General features: G+C 42.1%; 1 protein-coding gene across 1 annotated transcript in view; it reads left to right on the plus strand.

Moving 5' to 3' along the window:
- Nucleotides 1-19,813, plus strand: part of LOC121647282 (neural Wiskott-Aldrich syndrome protein-like) — a 66,929-nt gene extending 47,116 nt beyond the window's left edge. The window contains exons 5-10 of the mRNA XM_041996578.1: nucleotides 2,596-2,797; nucleotides 3,107-3,149; nucleotides 6,338-6,491; nucleotides 15,886-16,472; nucleotides 17,037-17,145; nucleotides 19,658-19,813. Of these exons, the coding sequence (XP_041852512.1) occupies nucleotides 2,596-2,797; nucleotides 3,107-3,149; nucleotides 6,338-6,491; nucleotides 15,886-16,472; nucleotides 17,037-17,145; nucleotides 19,658-19,719 (1,157 nt within the window). The 3' untranslated portion in view covers nucleotides 19,720-19,813. The remainder of the gene's footprint in view (nucleotides 1-2,595; nucleotides 2,798-3,106; nucleotides 3,150-6,337; nucleotides 6,492-15,885; nucleotides 16,473-17,036; nucleotides 17,146-19,657) is intronic.
- Nucleotides 19,814-25,589: the final 5,776 nt, after the last annotated feature.

A 25,589-nucleotide genomic window follows, 5' to 3' on the forward strand; every position in this document is an offset into this window, starting at 1 on the left:
TAAAAACAAAAAAAACAGTTTTTCATTGTCTTTTGGGAGGAGATGTTAACTGGCTATAAAAAAAAATAACTGCGTTAAACAGTTAACATGCCCAGCCCTAATAATGACATTTATACACCAGTCTGGGTCTCAATACTACAATCAAATCTTATGGTCGCTAAAACATTGAGTTTATGTTGCCAAAACAGCTGGACTGACCTGCACCAAATGTAACACACACACTGTCCTAGTCATTCTAAGTAAGTTTTGTAATATGGTAGTGATTAGCAAAAATGGGCCTGGTTTGTAACTAAACAGAAATTAGCCAATTTCAAACCTGTGTAATTCTGTTCTGGTAAAAGTGATTAACTTAAAATTTACTGTGCTCATAAAACATAGTTTCTTGTATATTTGTACTGTGTCTCAACTAAATAAACAAATAGGTGGTGCTATAAATCCAGGATGTTTGCATCTCATTGACGGCTACTCCAATATTCACCAAACTTGTCATAAAAGTTGTCTGGTCATCCTGAGTCTGATGTAATTGTAACTGGACAACATGGGCACCTTTAAAACATTAAAAAAAAAAAACATTAAAAAAAACAAGTGTTTGTCCCAGAGAGCTGAAACCGTCACGACTGATTCCTTGAATGCTTTGCCAAGATTGACCATAGAACATTTTTCTTTTTGATGGTAAATTCACAATTATTGGAATTTATGCAAATTTGGTCACTTTCGAAATCTCTTTACCTGATATCATCATTTACACCATACGTGGCACAGGGATTCTGTTGAGTCCTTGTTAAGCCTGGGAAGTTGGATTAAGATTTGTCAAAACATCTGCACAAGGCAGATCTAAACAGGCAGATCAGTGGAGAAACTGCCAAACACATTGTTTCAAAGCAGGCCTTTGAAACAGTAATTCATGCTTTCATCACATCACGGCTGGATTGCTGCGATGCCGTATACTTTGGTGTCTCTCAGAATCTCTGTCCCGTCTGCAGCTGGTGCAAAATGCTGCTGCTCGTCTGTTGACTGGAACATGAAAGAGGAGCACATTTATCCAGTTTTAGCCACACTGCACTGGTTGCCTGTTCTTTTTAGGTTCATTTTAAAGCCCTTTTATTGTTTTTAAGTCTTTAAATGACCTTGCCCCCCCACCTCTCTGAGCTGCTTCACACTGTTTTTATTTTGTATTGATTTTATTGTTTTAATGATTTTATTGTCTTTTATTATTTAATGTTTTATTGTTTTTTAGTTATTTTATGTTCAGCACTTTGTTCAGTGGCTGCTGTCGTAAAGTGCTTTATAAATAAAGTAGGGCTGGGCAATTAATCGAATTTTAATCGCAATTACGATCTGGGTTTTGAACAATCATAAAAATGAAATGGTCCGATTATTTTTTGTCCTTCAATTTGTGCTGTTTTCAAATCGAGCGCAGCTGTCATTGCAGCGCTTTGCTGCAGACTCCTCCCACTGCTGCAGACTCCTCCCACAACCGCTTTAGTTTTATTCAGAACGAGTTGCAGACACCTGGACATACGGGAGGCGGCGTCGCTCCTTCTCCATCATTTTCTATGTAAACTTGCGTGAGGAAGTGAAAATCGCTGCCCTCCTCCAGCCAAGCGACAGGCGACAGTTGTGCATGTAAAATGTTGCGTTCGTGCACACAGACGTGCACACGGGGCTTGCGATGCAACACAAAAATATAGAAAAATGTTCAATTTTTGTGAGTTGCAACTAAATAATCCACCAGCTCCCAGAGTCACAGAGAGACAAACGTTATAAACAAACAGAACTTTTTTCTCAATTAACACAGAGAACAATCCGGGATTTAAGAAACTCATCAACACTTTGGACAAACGGCATCACTGCCATCTCACCACCATGTTAGTGGACTGTCTCTTTCTTCCCTGTATGATGAGTGTAGTGAGGGTGTTGTGAAAGACGTGGTGACAGTCCGATGTTTCGCCACCGCTACGGACCTGTGGTAAAGCCGCACCAGAGCCGTATAGAAATGTCGCGCTACATTTTATTGACGCGGATTTCAACGTGAAAACGAAATGTCTCCAGACTATTTTTTTCCAGATCACACCAGGCGGAACATAGCTGCTGGTCTGAGACCAAAACTATCTATGGGGACCTGGTGGAAAGAAACTAGTCGGCATTACTACAGTAAACACTTCAAATGTCACCCCCCCAAACCTCTTATCTATAATCGTGTTAAATAATCGAGATCTCAATTTCAATCAAAATAATCGTGATGATCATTTTTCTCATAATCGAGCAGTCCTAAAATAAAGTTGGCTTGGCTATGGTTTCCATAGTTTCACTCAAAATGGCCTCGTTGGACTTAAGTTTATGGCCAGTGAATGCATCGCATGTGGGACGAGCGGCGCTAAATAATTCTCATGTTTTATGTATATTGATCATAACTGTAAGAAAGAAAGCATTTAAATAAATGATGTAAATGTAACCTTGTGTAGCAAAAAGCTTGAGCTGTTTTCTCTTTTCTCTCTTGTCAGCATTGGAGCTGAAAATGTTCGTTAAATGCAACTGTTAAGAGAGTCGGTGTAAAAATTCCTTTTGGCTGTTCTCTTTCACTCTTCTTGTCAGGTCCAACTCTTCCCATGGCCACCGTGGACATCAAGAACCCAGAGATCAACAATGTGCGATTCCACAACTCGCACAGCCATCAGCAGCCATACCACCTCAACAACATGCTGAGCCACGGCGGCCTGATCCGGAGGGACAAGAAGACCAAGGGCAAGAAGAAAAAGCTGACCAAGGCCGACATTGGCACACCCAGCAACTTTCAGTGAGTTTCATCTCACATGTTAAGACCGATGGAGCTAGTCAATTAATTTATTCTTTTTTATCGTATAGATTGTGGGAGGTTTTATTTCCTGGCATCATTTTTTTAAGTAAAATGTTCAGTTAACGTGCGGTCAGCTCTGAAAGTAAAGAAGCGTGAGCTCAGTGAGGAGCTCTGTGTGTTCTTTATACGGAGGCTCACGCTCACTATTTAGCATCTTCACATGGCTGCGCATGTGCACGTGCTCAACAGCTGATGCATGTTTACATGTTAATGTATGATCTCACCGTATATCTGTCCCGTCTTCTTCAGGCACATTGGTCACGTGGGCTGGGATCCAAACACAGGTTTTGATGTGAGTACCCCCTCAACACAAAACACACACAAACACACACACAGGACTACAATAGTGACCAGTCTGGTGACTGCATGATGAAATCAGACAATCGGCTCTTGTTTCTTTTTGCCAATTTTCACAAACATCTCACAGTTTGTGCAGAGACAGAATGTTCCAGAGAGAAGCCAACTTCATCCTCATTAACTGACAGATTTCTGCAGATATTAATTAACAATTGGGATGAGTACTAATTAATTCAGCACCTGTTTTGTGAATTATTGACTATGTTGCTTCTGTACACCCCCTTTTTCCATTTAAGTAAAGTTGATCTAAAATGTCTTGACTTTCTGTTCAGGTCTGCTTTGTGTTAATCATCAAACTATTGCAGGGCAAAAGAATTTTTGCACTTTATCAAATCTAAGTTAAAAGGGGTTGTTTTTCTCTTTTTTTACAGGTAGGAAATTCTTTAAAAATTCGCTAAATTTGCTTTTGAAAGAGGCAGTTAAGAGTAGAGGGCCAGTAGAGCCGATGAGACGTCATGTGTGCTGCTGTTGTCTCCATCACGGTTTAAGCTGACACCAAACACACTGCTGCTGAGAAAATACACTGCTAGAGTAAAGTTGAAAGTAGTACATTTAATAAATTTAGCACCTTTTGAAAACTGGGTTACAACGTCCTTTATGGTGAAAAAGGTAAAAGTTAAAGTGAGATCTAAAAATATTTTAACATTTTTATATATTATATAAAAATACTATTATTATATTTTAACTGTCTGAAATGACACACCCAAAATAAATATGTTTAATCTTGGTCTCAAAAGAAAGTTGAGACATGTGAGGTTATTACAGACGTGTCAGGCGAAAGATATGTCAGACTAAATTCACCTGGAACAGCTTGAAAATGTACATTTTTATCACCTAAGACAAAACCACATTACCTTCTGTTAAAAACAGAAGATAGCTGCTCGATTCATCTAGGAATTAGTAAAGTCTGAACTATGAAAGCTTAAAAACAAGTGAACCTGGGCAGTTTTACAGATGTTTTTTTAAAGGTGTTAAGTCCGTAAATATCTCGGGAATATGTTGATAATGGACACCTCTATTAAGGGTCAATCAGGAAAATAGAATTGCTCCAAATTCACCTTGAGGATCCAGAAAACAGTGAAACCCAAGATATTGTATCATAGGGAGAGAGAAAACTTCACTATGAAACCTCCTTCATCTTCATGTAAACTAGCATGACCTTCATGATTCATTTTAAACAAAGGCAGAGTCAGAGAGAACCCATTAGGGTTTTATTTTATAAAAAAATAAAGAACACTTAAAAAATTTTTGACCACAAAACAGCAAATGTAAGACATGATGTATGGTTTTGGCTGGTAGCGCCCAGCGTTTGTCCCACAGTGATGAGACAGTAATCTTTGTAATCCGTAGTCTCTGCTTTCGTAAGCTTTTTATTTTGGTGGCAATGCTTCTAAAAGTCTCTTAGCTGAGTTTTCTCTGTCATTTCGGTATGCTACATGTTAGCATTGTAGCTTCCTAGCATGTGCAAAGGTCTTCTCACGGGCTCTACTCAAGAATAGCTTAAACAAGTATTGATAGATCTGTACTTCTTGAGCAAAAACTGCTGATACACGTCGTCTCAGTCAGATTTCAGGAAGCTTGCAGTTCTACCTGCTGGACAGCAGGTGGCAGACTGACCCTGCAGGGAAACGGAATATCACTGCAAACTGTGTGTAAACTGTTCGTCTGGTGGAATTGAAACTGTGCACTGACGTCATCAACGCACAGAATTGTGGGAGTAATTTGGGAGTACCCATGGTCTGGTCTGGTCATTGTTTCAGCAGCGGCTGTCGTCTTTTTAATCTGTCGTATTTCATCAGCAGACGCGTTTCTCTAAAGCAGCCTACAGGTAGGCGCTAGCGTTAAGCGTCTTGGGTTAAGGACCCAACTGGAAGGTGTTAATGTCACTTAACATATCGCAGAGAACAGTGGACTTCTGCAGAAACTTTTACAGGTGATGTTTTGGCTGACCGAGGTTTGCAGTTTGGGCTTCATGTGAGCAGAAGTAAAGATGGTCACATTTACAACCTGCCAGCAAGATGGAGGATCAGAGAGCAGGTGAGGTGGTACACCTGAGAATCCATGTAGAAAGGGTTCCTGGCTGCAGATGCAAGACGTTTGTTTTCTGTTCGCTGATGTACGAGTCTGTGTGGCCAGAACTCCACGTGGAATCAAATCAGATAAATAACAGACTGTCCAGTTTTTTAGTTGTTTTTTAATAAAAGAATGCAGTATAATCCTGTTCTTGAGGAATTGTGACTATAAATGACTTGTGTTGTGACTTGATGGTGTATGAAAAAGGAAGATGAAAACAAATAAACTTGTGGGGGGGTTGGTATCGTTGGGGGGGTTTGGGGCAGGGAGGGAGAAACACTGTAATATGAAATCCTACATAGAACATTGTGATAAAGCTGCATGAGATGAAGAATCTAAAATACTTTTGTAGAATATTGAAAATCTGTCATTTCTGTGGTGCATCTCATGTCGGCTGTTCAGCTCAGCCTCGTTCTCCGTCTTCTCCGTCTTCTCCGTCTTCTGTCTTTTGCGTCTTCTAGCTGAGCTCCTTGAAAACGGGCCAAACCACACGTGTAACCGACAGTTTTGTCAGTTTCCTCAGAACATAAATGGGCCTTAACCCTGTAACCTTTCTAATGAGGTGAGGGAAAAGAGCTTTTATTACCAATTTAAAATGCTTTCTGATTATATAAAGTCAGCAGAGCAAGTTTATTTTTATTCCGTCAAAAAAAGAAAATCTAGAGGAACATGTGTGTCTCCTTATTAACAGTGCTTCTACCTGTGTGGGATGACTTCCTTTAACACTTTCCTGACAGGCACTGCAGGCTGAGATTAAACAGGTAGGTGCTGCACTGGTGCTGCTGCAGCATCGTGTGGTGTGTGGTTGCATTGTGTTCTCCCCGTGCCTTAAGGATTTCATCACAGAGGAGCCCAATCTCACCACAATAGACGGGTTTCATTAAACAAAGTGTATTATAAATTAAATTATATTATATATATATTCTAAATATAATATAAATATAAATATATAAATTATATTATATATATATATATATTATATAAACTATGAAAATACTAAATTATATATAGGAGTTATTCTTTAGTGTGTGTGTGTTGTGTTGTGAACAGCTGAACAATCTGGATCCTGAGCTGAAGAACCTGTTCGACATGTGTGGCATCTCAGAGGCTCAGCTGAAGGACCGAGAGACATCGAAAGTCATTTATGACTTCATTGAGAAGAAAGGAGGGGTGGAGGCAGTCAAAAATGAGCTGAGGCGGCAAGGTGAGAAAACACACACTGTCTCTAATGTGTCAACCGATCTTCATCCATATACAATCTTTACAGGTAAATAAAGGTCTTAACTTCCTGTTTGTGAGAGAAAACCTGTATTTCAAGATATTTCCAAGTGGTGTGTGTATGTTTGTAAATTAAATCTATGTGTATATAATAATAAAAACCTAAAGGATGCATTTTGTTCTACATCGATATTTGGCACAAAGTCATTGGCTAGTTTTAAAGTCGCAGCAAACTGACACCGTTTGACAACTGACATAAGAAAATGGTTCAAGTATAACATGAAGGAAGGAACGTGTGTCAGGTGTCACTTTGCAGGAATCAACCACTGCAGCAACCACAGGTGTGTGTGTGCCTGTGTGTGTTTCCTGTGGCATTGGCATCCTTACTGAGTGTAGCAAGTCGCAGTTAAACTTTCACTCTCAGTATTTTGTATGTTCAATTTTGTCTGCAGATGTTTCCTTAATGCTTTGCAGAGCTGAAGTTGTTGCAGTTTGGTTGAGCTCCAGTAAAATGAACTTTACACGCTGAACCTTCCTCCACGGTTTCTCTGACTGGACGTAGAAGTTGAGTGGCACGAACTTGATGAAAAGATCTGTGCAGAGCATCTGTGTTGGTCTGTGCGACATGTGGTGCTGAACGCATCTCATAATACCACCGTTTAGGTTGTGTAACACTTGTGTAACACACATTATACAAATAACATCTAACACAAGTTGTACAGTTTCCTTTGGGAGATTATTTTTCATTTCATTGTTGACCATTTGTAATGGCCTGACTAGTCGACTTCAAAAATCACCTAAAGTGCCCAACCCTAATAAACATGCACACACACCGAAAGTCGACCTTACTGCTACAGTTACCGTTGTTTTCTGTAAGTCAGGCAGCAGCACAGTTACGCCCCTGTAGAAATATTTATTTTGTTCAAACATGCGATTCATATAAACACGTCAAGATCAGAATAACACTGAGTGGGAACCCGACCCGATTTGAAGACATTTGGCGCATGTAAACATGGCTTGTGGGGAGTGTTTTCAGGTTTTGTTTGTAAAGCCTGGTACACACATAAGGATTTTTTTGATTTTATGAGATTTTTTTATCAATTCGAGACCTCACATGTGAAGATAAAAAATTAGGCATTAAACTGTGTGTAGTGTGCTCCAAAAATCTAATCACAGAACAACACACACATGACGACGCTGTCCCGCAACTCATTTACAATCTAGTCCTCCGAGCCGGACAAACGTCGAAACATAGAAGAAGAAGCATAGCAACAACCGGCAAAAAACGAAGAAGAAACATGGTAACAACCAGAAAACACAGCATGGAAGAGGACTTACAGGACGAGGGAAAGATGGAGGTCTGGGGACTATTGTTAACAGAAAAAGCTAGAAATAAAAACAATAACAGACTGGAGACTTTATTTACTTCCTGGTTCCCCAGCCAGCTCGCTCTCTGATTGGCTACATTCCGTACACGTAACCATCCACACAGTCATGATGCATGAGTCGTCGGCAAATCGGCTCTGAAATATTGAACGTGTTCAATGTTCCCGACTGTTGGCTACAACCTGTTTCAGAGTGGATTATCGGGACAAATCGGCTCGTAACCACAGACCAAATGATGATTGAACAGCGAAATGTCACGATGATCGGGCGTTTGGCAAAATCGGGACAAAAACAGCTAAAAAATCGTTGTGCATGTACCAGGCGTTAGAGACAGGCAGGATGGAAGATGCTCTCATGAATTTCTGGCAGTTTTCAAATGGCTGAGGATCCGACATGAATTAACTTACCATTTCCTTGTTTAAAAATGCCATAATTTAATAGTTTTCTGAAAACTATTTAAGGTTGTTTTTGTTGGAGCAAGTCTTAAAAACTGCATTGTCAAAGGTGACAGCTAAAGTAGAATTATTATTATTATTATTATTATTATTATTATTGTTGTTGTTGTTGTTGAATTATTATTATTATTATTGTTGTTATTATTATTATTGTTATTTGACTTAATTATACCATCAAATATATCAGTCTGTTGATCTTTGCCATAAAAATAATTTCAAGAATTTATTTGCCATCCTCTTTGTAACTGACAAACATACACTACCAGTCAAAAGTTTGGACACATCTTCCCATTAGATTTAATGGGAATGTGTGTCCAAACTTCTGGCTGGTAGTTTAGTCACATGACTGCTGACAATTTGAACCACAAGTGTGTTTGAAAATGTTTGATTAGGTTTCAAAAGAACATGATAATACACCTCTGACTGAAACCCGCTGTAGCTTAAAGACAATGTGGGAATAACAATAACCTAAAGTAATTATTGGTGACATTGATTTTGTTTGACTTTTTTTCCCCATCTTTTTGTTGTAGATGCACTAATGTGTAAAAATAGATTTCCATGTGACTTAACACTAGAACTCCAAGAGCTACAAAAATGTTCAAAAAGCTGAAGTCCCCCACGGCTCATCAACTATGTGTTCTCTTAGTGCTAGAAAAGGACCACATCCTCCTTCAAATCTGACTTCCAGTTCAGGGGCCTCATTTATAAAACTGTGTAGCAAACATGACTACAGGTGGTGTATTTAGGTAGGTTGGGACAAAAGGAAATGAATAACTCTAAAGAGTTAGAATAAACTCTAAAGTTGAGCACATGAGGGAGCTCGTTCTTTGGTGTTTATAAAAGGCCAGGTCAACGCTTATATTAAATACTCACTGATATCATTTCCGTGATGGCTCAGGTGGGGAAAAGAGGGAAAAAGCAGATTTTTTTTTTTGTTTTGGAATGTGAGACTGAGATCCTGATAGACCACGTTGAAAAACGTCAAATTGAACGAGAGCGCCACCTATTTATGACGCCCCGCCACTGCACGTGATCAATCTTCATGAAATTCGCTACACATATTCTAAACGCTGGGGTGAACAAAAAATCCTCTTCGAGCAACAGCCTAAAACCAACAGGAAGTCGGCCATTTTGGGTCAAAGTCACCGTTTTGGTGTTTTACTAACGTTCAAAATCTATCTCCTCCTAGAGATTTTATCGTACCACCACCAAAATGGCTCAGGATGTTCAGAAGGCATGTGTCTTTAAAAGTTATTGTATGTTTTCTCAAAGGAGAAAGGGCATAGAGGGGGCGGGGCCTCAAAGTTTAACTTCTCGCCATGAAAAACGAAAGTGATATAACTTCCACATTAAACAGCATATCTGAACCAAAATGGCCATGTATGATGCCAGTCCCATCCTGAACACATCTACATGTCAATATTTGGGTTATGAATTGGCCACGCCCCCTGGCGACAGGAAGTCATGTTTTTTACTCGAAAACACATTTCTCTGCATGTTTGGACACAACCAGGTCCAAACTGGGTCAGACAGCAGAAAACAAGTTGGTGATGATATCCAGTGAAAACTGTTGCTCTACGCTGCAGGGCGAGACCATGGCGCCATGGCAAACTTGGATAAGACGCCATGACATCATTAATCTGTATAAATCCCTCATTTTTCATCCAATCACCATCAAACCTCGATTATTCAGGGTCTGCTCCTGAACAGATACATATATCCACTTCTGGTCTTGCCCTAAGCGCCGCCCACTTACAACAGGAAGTGCGTTTTTTAGTCACTGGGGTACTGCTGCTCAGGAATGACCCTCACAAGTGCTTCAGATCAAATCAGAACCTTTCATGATACTACAGTAAAAAAAATCAAGTTCCTTCGCTAAACCTAACCCTGGCGTTCACCGCCATAAAACAGGAAGTACTTGTAACTGACCCAATGTACTCCTGATCTCCACCAAACTCAGCAGGGAGGACAGTGGTCTCCCTGGCCAGTGGCCTGGAACTGATTCAAATTGACGTATGCTGAAAATATTGCTCTATAGCGCCCCCTATAATTATTTCATCTTTCAGTTCCAACCACTGCTTTGACTGATATTGATTAAATGTGGCATATTTATATAGCATGCATAACATACAACATAACATGTAAGAAAGCCTGTTCATGTCGAGATGTTGTCAACGCCATAGCCCCGCCCCCTGGAAACAGGAAGTCGCATCATTTTAACCCTGTAAAACTAATTCAAACTCATTCATCAGGAAGTGACTCTAACCCTGCCGTCAGTTGACCAATGGAGGTGATGTTTTCCTGTTCGCATTGGTTCCAACCTGAACATGGTTCTACATGAAAAATGACTTTAGCGCCACCTAGTGGCCACGTGGAATTTTCCTCTTGATAAAATCATGCTCTGGTTTGTGAGAATTCAACACAGTTTGTTAGAAACAAGTTCATGAACGCTTCAGATGTCATCACAGGTCAGACTGAGGTGCCAGTTGATCCTCTAATGAGGAAAATCACCCCTTAAAGCAAAACACTGGAAAAATGGGCATACAGCTGCGGGCGAGAGCAGTCGTGCTGTAGGAGGGAGGTTGCCGGCTTGGGGCGGTGCAATAGGCCAGAGCGGCGCCGTAAGTGCGAGGGCCTTCATCGCTGCTTGCAGCTTTAATTTTTTAAATTTTGTTCTCACATGATGCTCTTACTGCAACTTAGATTACATTGGGGAAACCTGGCATTGCAGCAACTGCATTGTTTTGCTTGCTTGTTTGCCCCTAGTTAATGTAATTTTGTGGCAAATCATTGATGGCATCTAACACTTGCAGCATAACACGGCTGAAGGTTACCTGTGATATCCCCGACCTGTCAGCCAGGTCCCTCTGGAAGACACTGGTTGCCAGAAAACCCTCTATTGTCAGCACTTGCAGAGGGACTGGTACGGCGTGGTTCCTGCGTCTCTGTAACGCCGGGCCCAAAGCATCACAGAGGTCCAACAGCACACAGCAGTCGGAACCGGTTCATGAGCCATGCAAGTCTTTGCTGGTCTGCGAAAATCTGCTCACTCCGGAGTCTCTCATGCGCCATATTGTCTAGCAGGGCAAGATAAGGCACTATGCGTCTTTACGCACTAGGGTGCCGTTTTATATCCAACCATCAATTTTCTGAATAGCTACAGGTGGGGGAATACCCTGTTTGTAGCCTGACAGGACTTTTGCACGCAGACCATGTCATTTTAATTGTAATTATTAGTTTAGAACTTAATTTGTCTGGTACATGTTGCCAGCAAACTGTCGCCTTATTTAGTGTGAATGTATTTTATAACATGTAAGTTTTGTTTCACTAGAAATTTTTTTGGTGGTTGCCGACCTTAATAACTTTTTTAATATCTCCTTTTCTCTTGTAAATCCTGATCTTTTTTTTTCCTTCCATTTTCAGGAGTATCAATATCAAATATGCCTTTTTACATATTTTTGCAAATAACTTTAATATATAATGTGATGTGAAAATATTTGATTTGCACAAATGTGTCACATTTCACATCATTTTCTTGATTTTATACTGGACCGTTGGTGTTGCAGTTTTCCGTTTCTCCAGATTTGTGAGTACGGCTGGGTTGAGTTGCCGTGAAGGTGGGAACATTCTCCTGCCAAGTTTGGTTTTTATAAATCCCAAAAGTTGACTATAATTGGCGTGCGCCAGCTTTATAAATCAGGCCCCGGGTCTCTGTTGTAGGTTTTTACTGAGTGCACTAAAGGAAATTATATTTGTTATGAAATTAAATATTGCACATTATTGGCGTTTTCAGATCTCTGATAGTGGAATGATTTTACATAACAGCTGATCAATCAGAGTGATCAGCTGATATAACAGACATATGATCTGTAAAGTCAAAAAAAGAGTTTTAAGTAGAGTGAAAATTCCAGTGAGTTATAAACCATCTTGTTTTATCCTATGAAGTCTAGAAGTGGGCTGCAGCACAAAGCTCAGGTAAAAAAATAAACATGCAGCACATGAGGTAAAGCCTGCTGCCTCAGGAGAGGAGACCTGGGACCTCATTTATAAAGCTTGTGTAGGAACAAAAACCGGCGTAAGAGAAATATAGTCAACTTTTGGGATTTATAAAAACCATACTTGACGAGAAAATGTTCCTACCTCCACGCAAACTCTGACCCAGGGGTACTCACAAAATCTAGCAAAATGGGAAATGGCGACACCAACGGGCCAGAATAAAATCAAGGAAATGGTGTGAAATGTCACATTTGTACACAATCCACTATTACCTTTCACACCACGTTAGATACTAAAAGGGGAGTCAACTGATCACCACCTGGTGGTGAGTTGACTTAGATGGTGGGGAGGATGCCGGTCAGGCCTGGCAGACCCAAGCATGTTGTCAGGGTCTGCTGGGAACATCTGACGGAGTCCCCTGTCAGAAAGAGTTCCCGGGTGAGGCGGGGGACATTGAGTCCACGGCTTCAAGGAGATTGGAGGGAATACTTCCAAGACCTTCTCAATCCTACCAACACGTCTTCCAATGAGGAAGCAGAGTCTGGGGACCCTGGTGTTGGCTCTCCCACCTCCATCTCCCCAATGTGCTAAGGTGGTTAAAAAGCTCCTCGGTGGCAAGGCCCTGGGGGTGGATGAGGTCCGCCCAGAGTTCCTTAAGGCTCTGGATGCTGTAGGGCTGTCTTGGTTGACATGCCTCTGCAGCATCATGTGGACATCGTTCCCCTGGACTGGCAGACTGGGGTGGTGGTCCCCTTCTTCAAAAAGGGGGACCGGAGGGTGTGCTCCAACTACAGGGGGATCACACTCCTCACCCTCCCTGGTAAGGTCTATTCAGGGGTGCTTGAGAGGAGGGTCCGTCGGATAGTCGAACCTCGGATTGAGGAGGAGCAGTGTGGTTTTCGTCCCGGTCATGAAACAGTGGACCAGCTCTACACCCTCTTCAGGGTCTTTGAGGGGACATGGGAGTTTGCTCAACCAATCTACATGTGCTTTGTGGACTTGGAGAAGGCGTTCGATTCGATTCAATGAGGTCCTGCCCCAAGTGGAGGAGTTCACGTATCTCGGGGTCTCATTCACGAGTGAGGGAAGGATGGAGGGGAGATGGACAGGCAGATCGGTGCAGCGTCTGCAGTGATGCGGACTCTGCATCGGTCTGTCGTGGTGAAGAAGGAGCTGAGCCAAAAAGCAAAGCTCTCGATTTACCGCTCGATCTACGTTCCTACCCTCACCTATGGTCACGAGCTGTGGGTAGTGACCGAAAGAACAAGATTGCGAATACAAGCGGCCGAAATGAGTTTTCTCTGCAGGGTGGCCGGGCTCTCCCTTAGAGATAGGGTGAGAAGCTCGGTGATCCGGGAGGGGCTCAGAGTAGAGCCGCTGCTCCTCCACATCGAGAGGAGCCAGATGAGGTGGCTCAGGCATCTGGTCAGGATGCCTCCTGGATGCCTCCCTGGTGAGGTGTTCCGGGCACGTCCCACCGGAAAGAGGGGGAGACCCAGGACACGCTGGATGGACTACATCTCTCGGCTGGCCTGGGAACGCCTCGGGATCCCTCCGGATGAGCTGGTGAATGTTGCCGGGGAGAGGGAAGTCTGGGTTTCCCTGCTTAGGCAGCCGCCCCCGCAACCCGACTCCGGATAAGCAGCAGAAAATGGATGGATGGATGGAATAAAGACGCACATTCCACATTAATTCTCTTAATAGCGCACGCTGGGGGGGGGGGGGGGGGGGGGGGGGACGGGGAACAGAATTTCCAGGAAAAAGGGAGATGATAATAATAAGAAGCTCAACCACTAAAACATGTTCTGTCATTGTGAAACAAAACTTCATGTTATAAAACCCATCCAGATAAATAAGGAGCCAGTCTGCTGCCAGCATGTAGCAGTCAGTGTGGAAAGTAGCTTTGGTCCTTCAGTCCAGCAGAGCGGGACCAGACTGGAGGCTGGAGGTCTAGAAGTGATGCTACGCTAATGAAACACACAAGAGGAGGATTTCCTTTTATTAATTCTTACACAATGCTTTTTATTGTTATCCTAATTTCTGTCCAGACGGTCTTTATTTCCTGCAGCTACCTGTCCACCTGGTTAATAGCGGTGATTGTGTCCCTCTGCACCGCCCACCCAGCTGGAGCCCCGGGCACCCAGCAACTAGAAAGAAATATTATTTAACACTAAATAAATTGCTACCAGTCTCAGATGTATCTTTAGACACTTACTTTATACATTAAAACAAATGACTAAATTACAGGAGTCATTACTGTCATTTAGAAGACGCTTTTCTCCAAAGTGATTCACCCCTGTGGGAATCGAACTTCAATCTCCTGCATGACAAACCGATGCTTTACTGACTGAGATATCCAGCCGGATGTTCTGATGTCTTTGGTGTGTCTTCCCTTCTGACACTGGGATAACAACATCTTCACCTGCTGCCAGTATTTTGTCTTTCTTACACTAGTAACGTCCACGCCGTGTCCACCAGTTAAACATTTTTAAGTTTGTCAATGTGGTCCTTTAGGCTCTCTGTCTCATACTCCGAAAAATTCAATTTTTTTCCTCCTTTTCCACTGCTGAGCCATCATGGAAGTGTGATGAATATGTATTACAGGCGTCCACCTGACCATTTATAGCCACCATGTGGGCGGGGCAAGGCGCCCGCTTTAGAGTTGATTCTAATTTATTAATGGAAACAGGTGTAGGACGTGCATGTGCACGCTTTGATAAATCTAAAAGGAGAAGTGTGCAGCATTTGCTTTTTGTGCAGCAGACCTGGAGTTTGCTTTGTTACGTACAGTTTGATTAATGAGGCCCCAGGTCTGTGCTCGCTGGGACTTCTAAATAGTTGTTTTAACCTCAAGTGTAGATCGTCATGATAGTATAAATATCGTTGCCTTCTTTCCACATGCGCGTGCTTCTTCACACACAGTTAATACCACTGCAGTCAGGCAAGAATATTTATGGCTTTTTTCCCTGCATAATCTCCGCTGGATGTCCCCCTGCCATCTGCTGCAGAAATCGCTTTGAGCTGTCTGGGTTTTAGGGCACTAATGATACGATCATCTATTCCTACAAGGGCCCATACGATGTAAAATACAGTATCGGTCCATCTCTGCATACCCCCCTGATGGCGTTCTTCCATGTCATCTGATCCAGAAGGATGGGAATCTAAAAACGAACAGCGCAAAATTCTGTGCCACATGAGTATAAATCCAGCTTATGGCCTCTTTTACAAGTGTCTTCTGGACTGTCCAGCTTTGTAATGTCCAACATATATTTTATATGCACTGGCAAGCTTTATCTTCTAAAAGAGAGAGATCAGATGTCCTGGTCAGCTGCTTCTTTACACCCAACTGGGTAATAAGCTGAAAGGTCTGAAATCATTTAGATACATGTAGCCACGTTGTTTGATATAATAAAAATGAAACATTATCCCTTCTTGTGATTTACTATGAACCAGACTGACTGGCCATCTGGCATTTCACCAGGGGGAAAACGTGACAGTTCTTGATCTGCTCCTGATTCCAACTCATCTTGTCTCCCACTGCAGCACCCCCTCCACCTCCTTCCCGTGGTGGCCTCCCTCCTCCACCACTTCCTCAGAGTTCTGCCCCACCCCCACCCCCACCATCCAGAGGGGGTCGAGGAGCTCCTCCTCCTCCTCCTCCATCCAGAGCACCAGCTTCAGCTCCTCCTCCCCCACCTCCCTCGAGACCAGGAACTCTGGGGGCCCCACCTCCCCCTCCACCACCCAACAGGGGAGGTCACCAGCCCCCTCCTCCACCCCACCACCACCACCACCAGCCTCCCCCACCTCCTCCACCTCCATCATCCTCCATTGCTCCACAAGCCCCTCCACCTCCCCCACTGGCCCAACAGTCTCCTGCGAGCAGTGCCCCCGGACCGCCTCCTCCCCCTCCCCCACCTGGTCCCCCTCCTCCCCCGGAGCTGGATGGTGTCAGTGGAGGCGGGGACTCGCCTCATTCTCCAAGCCCAGGTGGGAAGTCAGCATTGCTGGAGCAAATCAGAGAAGGAGCCCAGCTGAAAAAGGTGGAGCAGAACCACCGAGTGCCAGCCTCTAGTACGGGACGAGATGCACTGCTGGACCAGATCCGACAGGGAATCCAGCTCAAGACTGTAAGCATTTAGTAGTGATTCACTCATCAGTCATTATGCTAAACTTTCACAGCATTTAAAACTAGCCTCCTTCTCAGAGACAACTTAACTGTTATGTTAACCCTCTGGAATCGACAGGCACAGCATGACAGATTTAACATGACACAGAATCTGCAGCCATGTAGTCTACATTTCAACTTCTGCCAAAAGTGCAGACTTTAAACTACGTACCAGAGTTTAAATTGATAGACAAGTAAAACTAGTTATGGTAAAACATTTATAAGTGATTTATAAGTAAAGGCTCAATAATGGTTAATTTTGTCTTTTTAAATATTTTGTTTGTTCTTTCAAAAGAAATAAACTGAATAAAAGACAAAAACCCTCCAAAAAGCCTTACACCACTTTTCCAATTTGTGGAATAGCATCAGCTATCCAAAAACAAAACAAGAAAAGGAAAAAAAGAAGAAAGAAATGCATTAGAATTGTAATTTTTAGATACTGTCTTGTGTTGTTTTTTTAAGCTATCCATGTCAAGATGTTTGACTATCAGACTGCAGCTGTAATGGACCAATTATGTGTCTTTAGGTATCAGATCATCCGGAGTCCAGCCTTCCAACACTGGCTCCAGCTGCAGGCATTGTGGGTGCTCTCATGGAAGTGATGCAGAAGAGGAGCAAAGCCATCCATTCTTCAGGTGAACACTACAACACGTAGTGTTGATGCTTCAAAAATCATTATAACAGGGTCACCACGTCTTTGCCTAAAAGGAGGGAGGAGGTTTTCTATAAGACAGTAAATTAGGTTTAAAATGGTGAAACCAAGGTTGTGCATTCATTACTTTCTTCTTGAGAAACCACTTTGTGAAGAGTGAAAGGAATCCCAGCCACTTATAACAAAACCCCATTTATTAACATGTAGGATGGATTAAAACATATTGTGAACTATGAAAATATGAAAAATATAATGGCATTAAAATAAAAAACAATGTTGATATCAATTGGGTGAAGAAATGATAAGTGAATTTGCACTGAGAGAACAATGCACACATGAATGATGAAAGTACTTTAAGACATGTTGGGAATTTGTCTTACCAGTAGATTTTGGCTGAGAGTGGAATTGGAATGATGAATGGCTTCTACTCATCTGCCTTGTCCATGAGTCTTGCATCGTGCTGTTCGCGCTCGTCCATGTCTTGGATGGAGATTCTATTGATGGAGTTGCTGAAAAGTTCTTGACGGCGATCAAATTTTGGCCACTTGTATCTTGTTCTTTCAGTCACTGACCAGGTGGCCGTAGGAACGTCTCAGCACAAAATATAAAACAGAAATAAATTCTTTTTTACTTCTCATGTCTCCAGTCTAAATAAAGCGGCTTGCGTTTCTGTTTACCCAGATAAACAAAAAGAATTGAAGAGCACAGTGTAGCTTATAAGACATTTCTCAATATAAATTTTTAAAAAATGTCTTTAAAAGGCATTTTCAGAATTTCCTGTTCATAAGTTCAAGTAAATGGGACTCATTTAGTGACATGATATTACCAGATGTCCTTCCATCGATCCATTTTCTACCGCTTATCCAGTGGCGGGTCGTGGGGGGCAGGAGGCCCAGACTTCCCTCTCCCAGGCTGCTTCTTTCTGCTCATCGGGTGAGATCCCAAGGTATTCGCAGGCCAGCTGACAGATGTAATCCTTACATTGTGGTCTGAGTCTTCCACGGGGTCTCCTCTTGGTGGAACTTGCCAGTATCACCTCACCTCACCATGAAGCCATCCAAGAGGCAACCTTACCAGATGACCAAGCCACCTCATCTGGCTCCTCGCAATGCAGAGGAGCAGTGGCTCTACTGTGAGGGCCTCCCAGGTGACCAAGCTTCTCATTTCTAAGGGAGATTCCAGCTGAGCAATCTCATTTTGGCCACTTGTATTTGCAATCTTGTCCTTTCATTCACTACCCACAGCTCATGACCGTAGGTGGCAGTAGGAATGTAGAATGACCGGTAAATTGAGACGTCACCTTTTTGCAGAGCTCCTCCTTCACCACAACAGACCGATGCAGAGTCTGCTTCACTGCAGGCGCTACACCGATGTCGCCTGTTGATCTCCCGCTGCATCCTTCCCTCACTCGCAAGCAAGACCCCAAGGGTACTTGAACTCCACCACTTGGAGCAGGATCTTATTCCAGCCTTGGAGAGGACACGCCACCCTTTCCCCGCTAAGGACCACAGTCTTGGATTTGGTGGTGCTGATTTTTCATCCTGGTCGGCTGCGAATCACTCCAGTGACAGTTGGAGATCACGGCCCGATGAAGCCAACAGAACCATATCATCTGCAAAAAAACAATCATTGTTAGATTTATTATTGGATTAGCAGATGTAAAAAAATTATTATTTGAAACAAACAAAATCACTTATATTCATTAGGAAGGTATGGTATATATTAAAAAGGGGAAAGATTAAATTAGTAGCAGGAGTAGTTAAACTAATCAGTGAAACATACCTTTCTCCATTAAATCTGGCATTGCTGTTAAATTGTCTGTCACAGAAACACCAGTCACACACACACACACACACAGTTCCTTGTCATTTCTGGTCTCCGCCATGTCAGATATGATAGACAAATGTCAGAATTTGTATTTTGAAGCTTAATCTCATCACATCTCATTTTGTTTAACATTTGCTTGTCAACAAGTCCGGGCAGAATTATCACATCTGACCAGTGGGCCTGGATGATTTAAAAAAATCTAATTGCAATTTTTCTGACAAATATTGTGATTTAACCCTAAATTCCAGCTTTTTATTCCGTCTTCAGAAATATATTTATAACATGAGTTGGAAGATTACCACATGAAAAAACTTCTAAATATGAACTGCTCTATATTCTAAAGCAAAGACATAAAACTAAGATATGAATGGCTTCACTTCCCAACTGCAAGATATAACTCGATTTTCAAATATATCGAGACTTTATCACGTCATGTAGAATGAAGGAATATTGTTTATGTTGAGATAGTTAAGAACTGCTCCCCATCTCATAATAAGCAGGGTGGATTTACTTGCATTGTTTTCCCCTTTTAAAGCTACTACTTGGTGACATATTTAACTTTTCATAGTCTTTACTTCATTTATATATATATATATATATATATATATATATATATATATATATATATATATATATAAATATTTATATAAAAATTTTTCTCTTCCCAGACGAAGATGAGGATGATGATGAAGATGAGGACTTTGAGGACGATGACGAGTGGGATGACTAGTGAATATCTCTGTTCAACCTCCCCATCCACCCCGATCGTTGGCACTACTATTTCTCTTAAAGAAAAACCTTCCAGAATCAGACTACAGTTGTAAATGTATGAATTTGTTGTATATTTATTTTTTGCTTTGTTCTTGTTTTGTTTTTTAATAATTATTCTAATTAATCTGTGCAATACCTCACCTGTCAAACTGTTACCTTACTCCCACACCTTCATGGTAAGAACTCTTCTGCTTCTCTTGTGTCATTAAAAAACACTTAAACCTGTCATACAGCTCCAGTTCACTGTCACTAATTTATAGAAAAAAAACTCTCCACTGACGGGAGTCTGAGTACTTATGCACTCTTTGGGAAATATTTTTGAGGTCCCTTCATTCCTTGTTTGAGATACTTAAAAATGAGACTTGTACGACCAAACAAGCAGGATCCTCTTTGTGTTTGATAGTTGTTGGTTTAAATGCAAAATAACACTATTTTCTTACCACATTTCTTTTCTAACCTTTGAGTTTACTACTAAAGTGTAGTTTAGCTGTTATTTTTACTTACGCAATGACCAAAATGCGGCTGCTTGGTTGCCTCACGTGGATTTTTATTTATTTTTTTTTTTATGTAATTAAAACTGTTTATTTGCACACAGTTTCTATAATAGATGGGGATTAGTTTTTAGGGGTGTGGATAGGTCAGTTTTTATTTTTTTGTCAACAGGTTACAGTTGAGTCTCTGCTCCAGCCTTCAGATGGGGTTCAAACATGACTGACAATGTTAAGTTACTGACTTCTTTTTTTTTTTCCTTTTTCAAGCCTGAAACACATTAATTCAGTATGTGCATCTGTGATATGAGGGGATGTTTTTTTTTTTTCTCTCATGTCTGCTTGTTTTTGCATTACATAATTTTATCATTCATTACCTGCAGGAGGAAGCAGCATCAATGTCTAATCACGGCAAAAAATTAAACCCCAGAAAATGTTTTACAATCAGCGTATGATTTTATGCAATGTGACTGTAAATGCCTCCTTATGGAAAATAATAGAAAATGCAAATAATATCAAAGCAAATGCAACTTTTTCAAACTGCTTCTGGGTTTGGCTTTGCCAGTGATCTTTAGTCCATAAACGGTGTAAAGAAATAACCAACAGTGGTTGACTGTCTTAAAGTTTTTAGTGTCCTCCAGCTTGGTTTAATGCTGCGTTAAGAAGCTGAAATACTTACATGAAACCTGTGAAAAGGGTTGGGAGGGGGGTGGGGATGGGTTAATGAAAATACTAAATTATGTACCTAAATAAATGTTAATATTTACAAAGATATATATTTGTCTGGTGTTTTTTTTCAGAGAACTGTTGTCCACAGAGCTGTTATCCTCCACAGATCCTTTGTGTTGGCAATGGTGAAATATTTATTTATATATATATATATATATATATATTTATATAGAGAGAGTTTGAAGTGACTGGGTCGCTTGGTTTAGAAGCTGTTGCAAAATATATTTAATTTTTCTCAAGAAATTATAAAATCCATCCATCCATTATCTTGACCGCTTATTCCATTACGGGTCGCGGGTGAGCCGGAGCCTATCCCAGCATTTTAGCAGGTGAGAGGCAGGGTACACCCTGGACAGGTCACCAGTCTGTCGCAGAGCCGAAATTATAAAATTTCCATTAAAATATTAAACAATCCAGAAGATATGGAAGCCTCTAAATAACAAGAAAGATGCATGTGTTATTTCTTTCTGTTTAGGTCAGAATTCGTGTTTTCTTTGGAGACACTGGGTTAAATGGACAGTAAATATTGTTCATATCCATTATGTGATTTTCCATTTTACAGAAACGTTAATGTGGGTAATGTGCCTTCCACCATCCAAAGACGCATGTTAGGTGAAGTGGTCACTAAATTCTCCCTATAGTGAGTGCATGTGTGAATGGTTGTTTGTCCCTAAGTGTTAACCCTACGATGGACCGGTGACCTGTCCAGGTGTACCTGCCTCTCACCTGTTAAATGCTGGGATAGGCTCCAGCTTACCCGCGACCCTTAATGGACTAAGCGGTAGAAAATTAATGAATGAATCGTTTGTTGATGCTCCCTAAAACAGAGCTGGTGGTTACAGTGCGAATGTCTGTCAAATATCCAAACTAAAACTTATTTTACCGTGGTTTTTCTGTCCTCTGTTCTTATGGGAAATGTTAACTCACAGCCAAACAAATTTGAAACTGGAGGTGCTTGTAAGGAGCGGTACAGAACTGCTGTACAGGAAGTGCAGTTTTAATTTGTCTGTCGGAGGCCTGGCTAAAGGACAACACAACAGAGTCATGCGTGGATATACCCGACTGTGCAGCTGTACAAGCAGATGGTGATACGAAAAGAGGGAGATGAAAAAGTGGGGGAGTATCTCTAATAAAGAGACATTAAAGATGGGATAACCCCCAGAATGTGACTGTTGAATGTGTGAGGTTAGAATATTGTCAGAGAAATAAAAAAAAGACCAGAATTGGATGGTTTGTCAAGGAACCTTCTTCATGAAGATAAGCATTGTCCTACTAGTATGACTTGATATTTAACTTTTAATTCCACCTGGACAGCTCACACGATGTCTCAAACACGTGAAAAACTTCTTGTGTTCTTGTGTAAACAGTGTTTATTCTGTTCATGGGAACTTGATGTGTATTTAATGTGTCTGATTCGAATGTTGTCAGAGATATCAAGAATGATGAGAATCAGATGTTTTGTCCAAGAAATTTCTTCTAAAGGATAACCGTTGTCCTCCTAGTCTGACTCGGCACCCATGAGCCCAAAATAATCTCCACTGTTCTTGCACACGACCACCTTAAACTTACTAAAAAAGCAGGAAGAATACATGTACTTCTGGGTGAGTTCCTGAGTTTTTAGATTTTGCTTGGATCTCGGAGCACTTGTTCCTGCCTCTAGTTAAGAGTCTCCAGATATATCTGGTGAATTGCTCATGCAACCTTTTTGCTTCTAAATAAGATTATTAAAAATTGAAATTGATCTCAAGTGATTTTATTACCATCAACGTACCTGGGGGAATCAGGGGATTCTACAATTTTGGGGGCTCGTCTGGGAAGGAGATAAGCCTGTTATTAAAACAAATGAGTGTTTATTAAATTGGGATTAAATAGAAAGCGGGAACCAATGCGTCAACTCTCCTGGTCGGCAACCACAGAAAGGTATGCAGAAACCTTTTGTCATCTGAAATTTTGCGCATTGAACACTTTAAAACTAAAGGAGAGTTGTAGTACTGGACCACTTTCTGGAAAATTACATAGAACTATTCAGCAATAATAATAATATAAATAATAATAATAATAATATCAGCAGTGTCTCAGTGAGTATGGACGTCGTGTATTGATTCTGGGAAGTGTGTTGAAACTTAGCGGTGACAACAATACACACTGAAAAGAATTAACTGGCCGTGGTGCTCAGGCGTTATGCTGTACAAACCAGCTTGCTGCTGAGGGGAGGGAAACTCTGGGGGCTAGCTAACTGAAAAAAAGCGAGAAGAAAAAAGTGAATTACAAAAGTTGTGGAGGTTAGAAAATCTCCCTGGATTTCTCCAGTTATAAACAAAGTATGAGATAAGATAAAAAAAAAAAGGTTTTGAGTTCCGGGGCATTGAGATACCCCGAATTCTGTTAAGATTAAAATGGGTTTGAGTCCCGAGGATTAAGATATCGTGAATTCTAATAAATAAATAAAGAAAAAGGTGGCTGAATCAACAGAAGAAGAGGGAAAGCCTGATTACTCGAGATGTGCATCTGATAAATGGTGGAAACCTATCAATCAGTTAAATAATTTGACAGAAAAAGGAAAAGCGAAAAACGAGGTGGAGGAAGCAGTGAGAGTTTTACTTGAGTCTAAAGGGGTACTGGAGGAAGACTGGGTGAGCCTGAAGATTTATTGTACGAGGAGGGAGGTAAGTGGCAGAAGTACGTGGAGACCTTTCAACAACAACAACAGAAGGATGGGCAGGTGAAATTGTTGGGAAAAGGTAAATGGAATAAAGATCTAGGAGGCAAGGAAAAAGTGGTTTGATTGGTGGCTTTCATGCCAGAGAGCAAAACAGCTGAACAAGGAGGTGGAGCCTAAAGGGCCTAGTTTTAACAAACCAGAGCAACCACCACCATATACTCCAGTGAAAAAGGGGGCTTCAGGGAGGGCCAGGAACAGTCCAGCCCCAGAAAGTAAGCCATCATGTGAAAGGAGAAATTTTGTGGTTGATTTGGCTCCTGAGCTACAGGGAGTAGCTCTTGAGACAGGGCCTCCTGTCATGACCTCACTTCACGTGTCCCAGCCTAGACCGGGGACAGTGCAGGGGTTTCAGTTAAGAGGGATAAGGAGTGAGTTTGAAAGAGCTGGTGCTGATAGCCCAAGTCAGTCTGCTTACGGTGCTGCAGGTGGGGGAAGTGAAGGGGGAAGTCAGACTGGAAACAGAAACAATCCTGGTAGCCAGGATGGACAAAATGAGGTCTTGGGACACCTGACTAGGACTTGAGAGATTACGGGGAAAGATCCCATAGTGGAAAAGTCGGATTTTCTTAAGAAGTGGATACGGGAAACAGAGGAAGTTGTGGAGGTGGCCAGACTTCAAGAGGGTGAGAGGAGTAGGGTAGAAGAAGACGAGCAATCGAGGGGACAGTATCCATTAATAAGGGGAGAACAGGGAATGAGGTACAAGCCTTTAGCTCTGGGCAACGTGACAGTGTTGGCGGACAAAATTCCCCCATTCGGGTGAATGAGGTGGACTTTGGCTCCAACAACTGGACTCACTGAAGGCTGGACAGACATTGGCCCTTGGGGACCTCAGAGCAGTTATGGGACGATGCATGAACTCACATGACAGACAGGACATAGAAACCTGTGCCCAAACCCTGACTGATCGTGACTCTACCCCCTTGGATAGAGTAATAGCTAAGATAGGAGACGCTATGAGGGAGAAATATCCGTTGCCAGTTTCAGCAATTCTTCCAAAATTTCCATGGGACAAAAAGACCAGTCCACGTGAATATTTGTCTAAATGCAAGGATATGTGGGTTAAGCAGACAGGGCTGCATCCAGGACACGGGTTGCAGTTAGAATGATTTAGGCAGGCCATCTTAGAATGAATCCCTTTGGGAGTTAAAAACAGCCATGGAAAGTAATCCAGATCTTCCTGGAAGTGAAATGACTACCTGGGAGAGACATTTTTTACATCTTCTCAAACAAGCCCGTGATGCAGAAGAGGCAGAGGTCAAAGAGCTGGAGGTGCAGCTCCTTAAACTTCAGTTGGGGGAAACTAGACAGAAAGCTACAGAAAACAAACAGGGTAAAACAGAGGGTAAATGAATGGTGGTCGAGGCCCCTGCTCCTGGGCCGTCCCCAGCTCCTCCCCAGGGGGAGTAAGGAGGTCAGGGCCCCTCACAGTGGTCACATGGTTGGAGAGGACGTGGTGGTGGTTATCGTGGAGGTAGGGTGTATCAGAGAGGAGGTAGTCCCTGGGGACAAAGGGAAGGAGCCTGTTATGTGTGTGGTGGATATGGACATTGGGTCAGGGCCTGCATCCAGGGGCATAGAGACCGTGGCAGGGGACGTGCCCAAGGGAGCCAAATAAGAGGTGGATATCCCGTTCCAAATCCACAGGCTGCCCCAGGTCGCCAGTACCCGCGAGAGGAAGCTGACCCAGGCTGGGAACAGCACCAATATTGACACACGCCACAGAAGTACCTGGTCAGCAGGGGAGAGGCAGCCCCCATGCTGGACCTACGAGTGGAGAATAAGAGCCTGCCATTTTTTAGTGGATACGGCAGCCACTTATTCCACCATGCGTGAGGCTCCATTACAACAAGTGCTTACATCAGACTCTGTTTCTGTAGTAGGGTTCTC

Source organism: Melanotaenia boesemani, chromosome 10, assembly GCF_017639745.1.
Source record: "Melanotaenia boesemani isolate fMelBoe1 chromosome 10, fMelBoe1.pri, whole genome shotgun sequence".
NCBI classification, from domain to species: Eukaryota; Metazoa; Chordata; class Actinopteri; order Atheriniformes; family Melanotaeniidae; genus Melanotaenia; species Melanotaenia boesemani.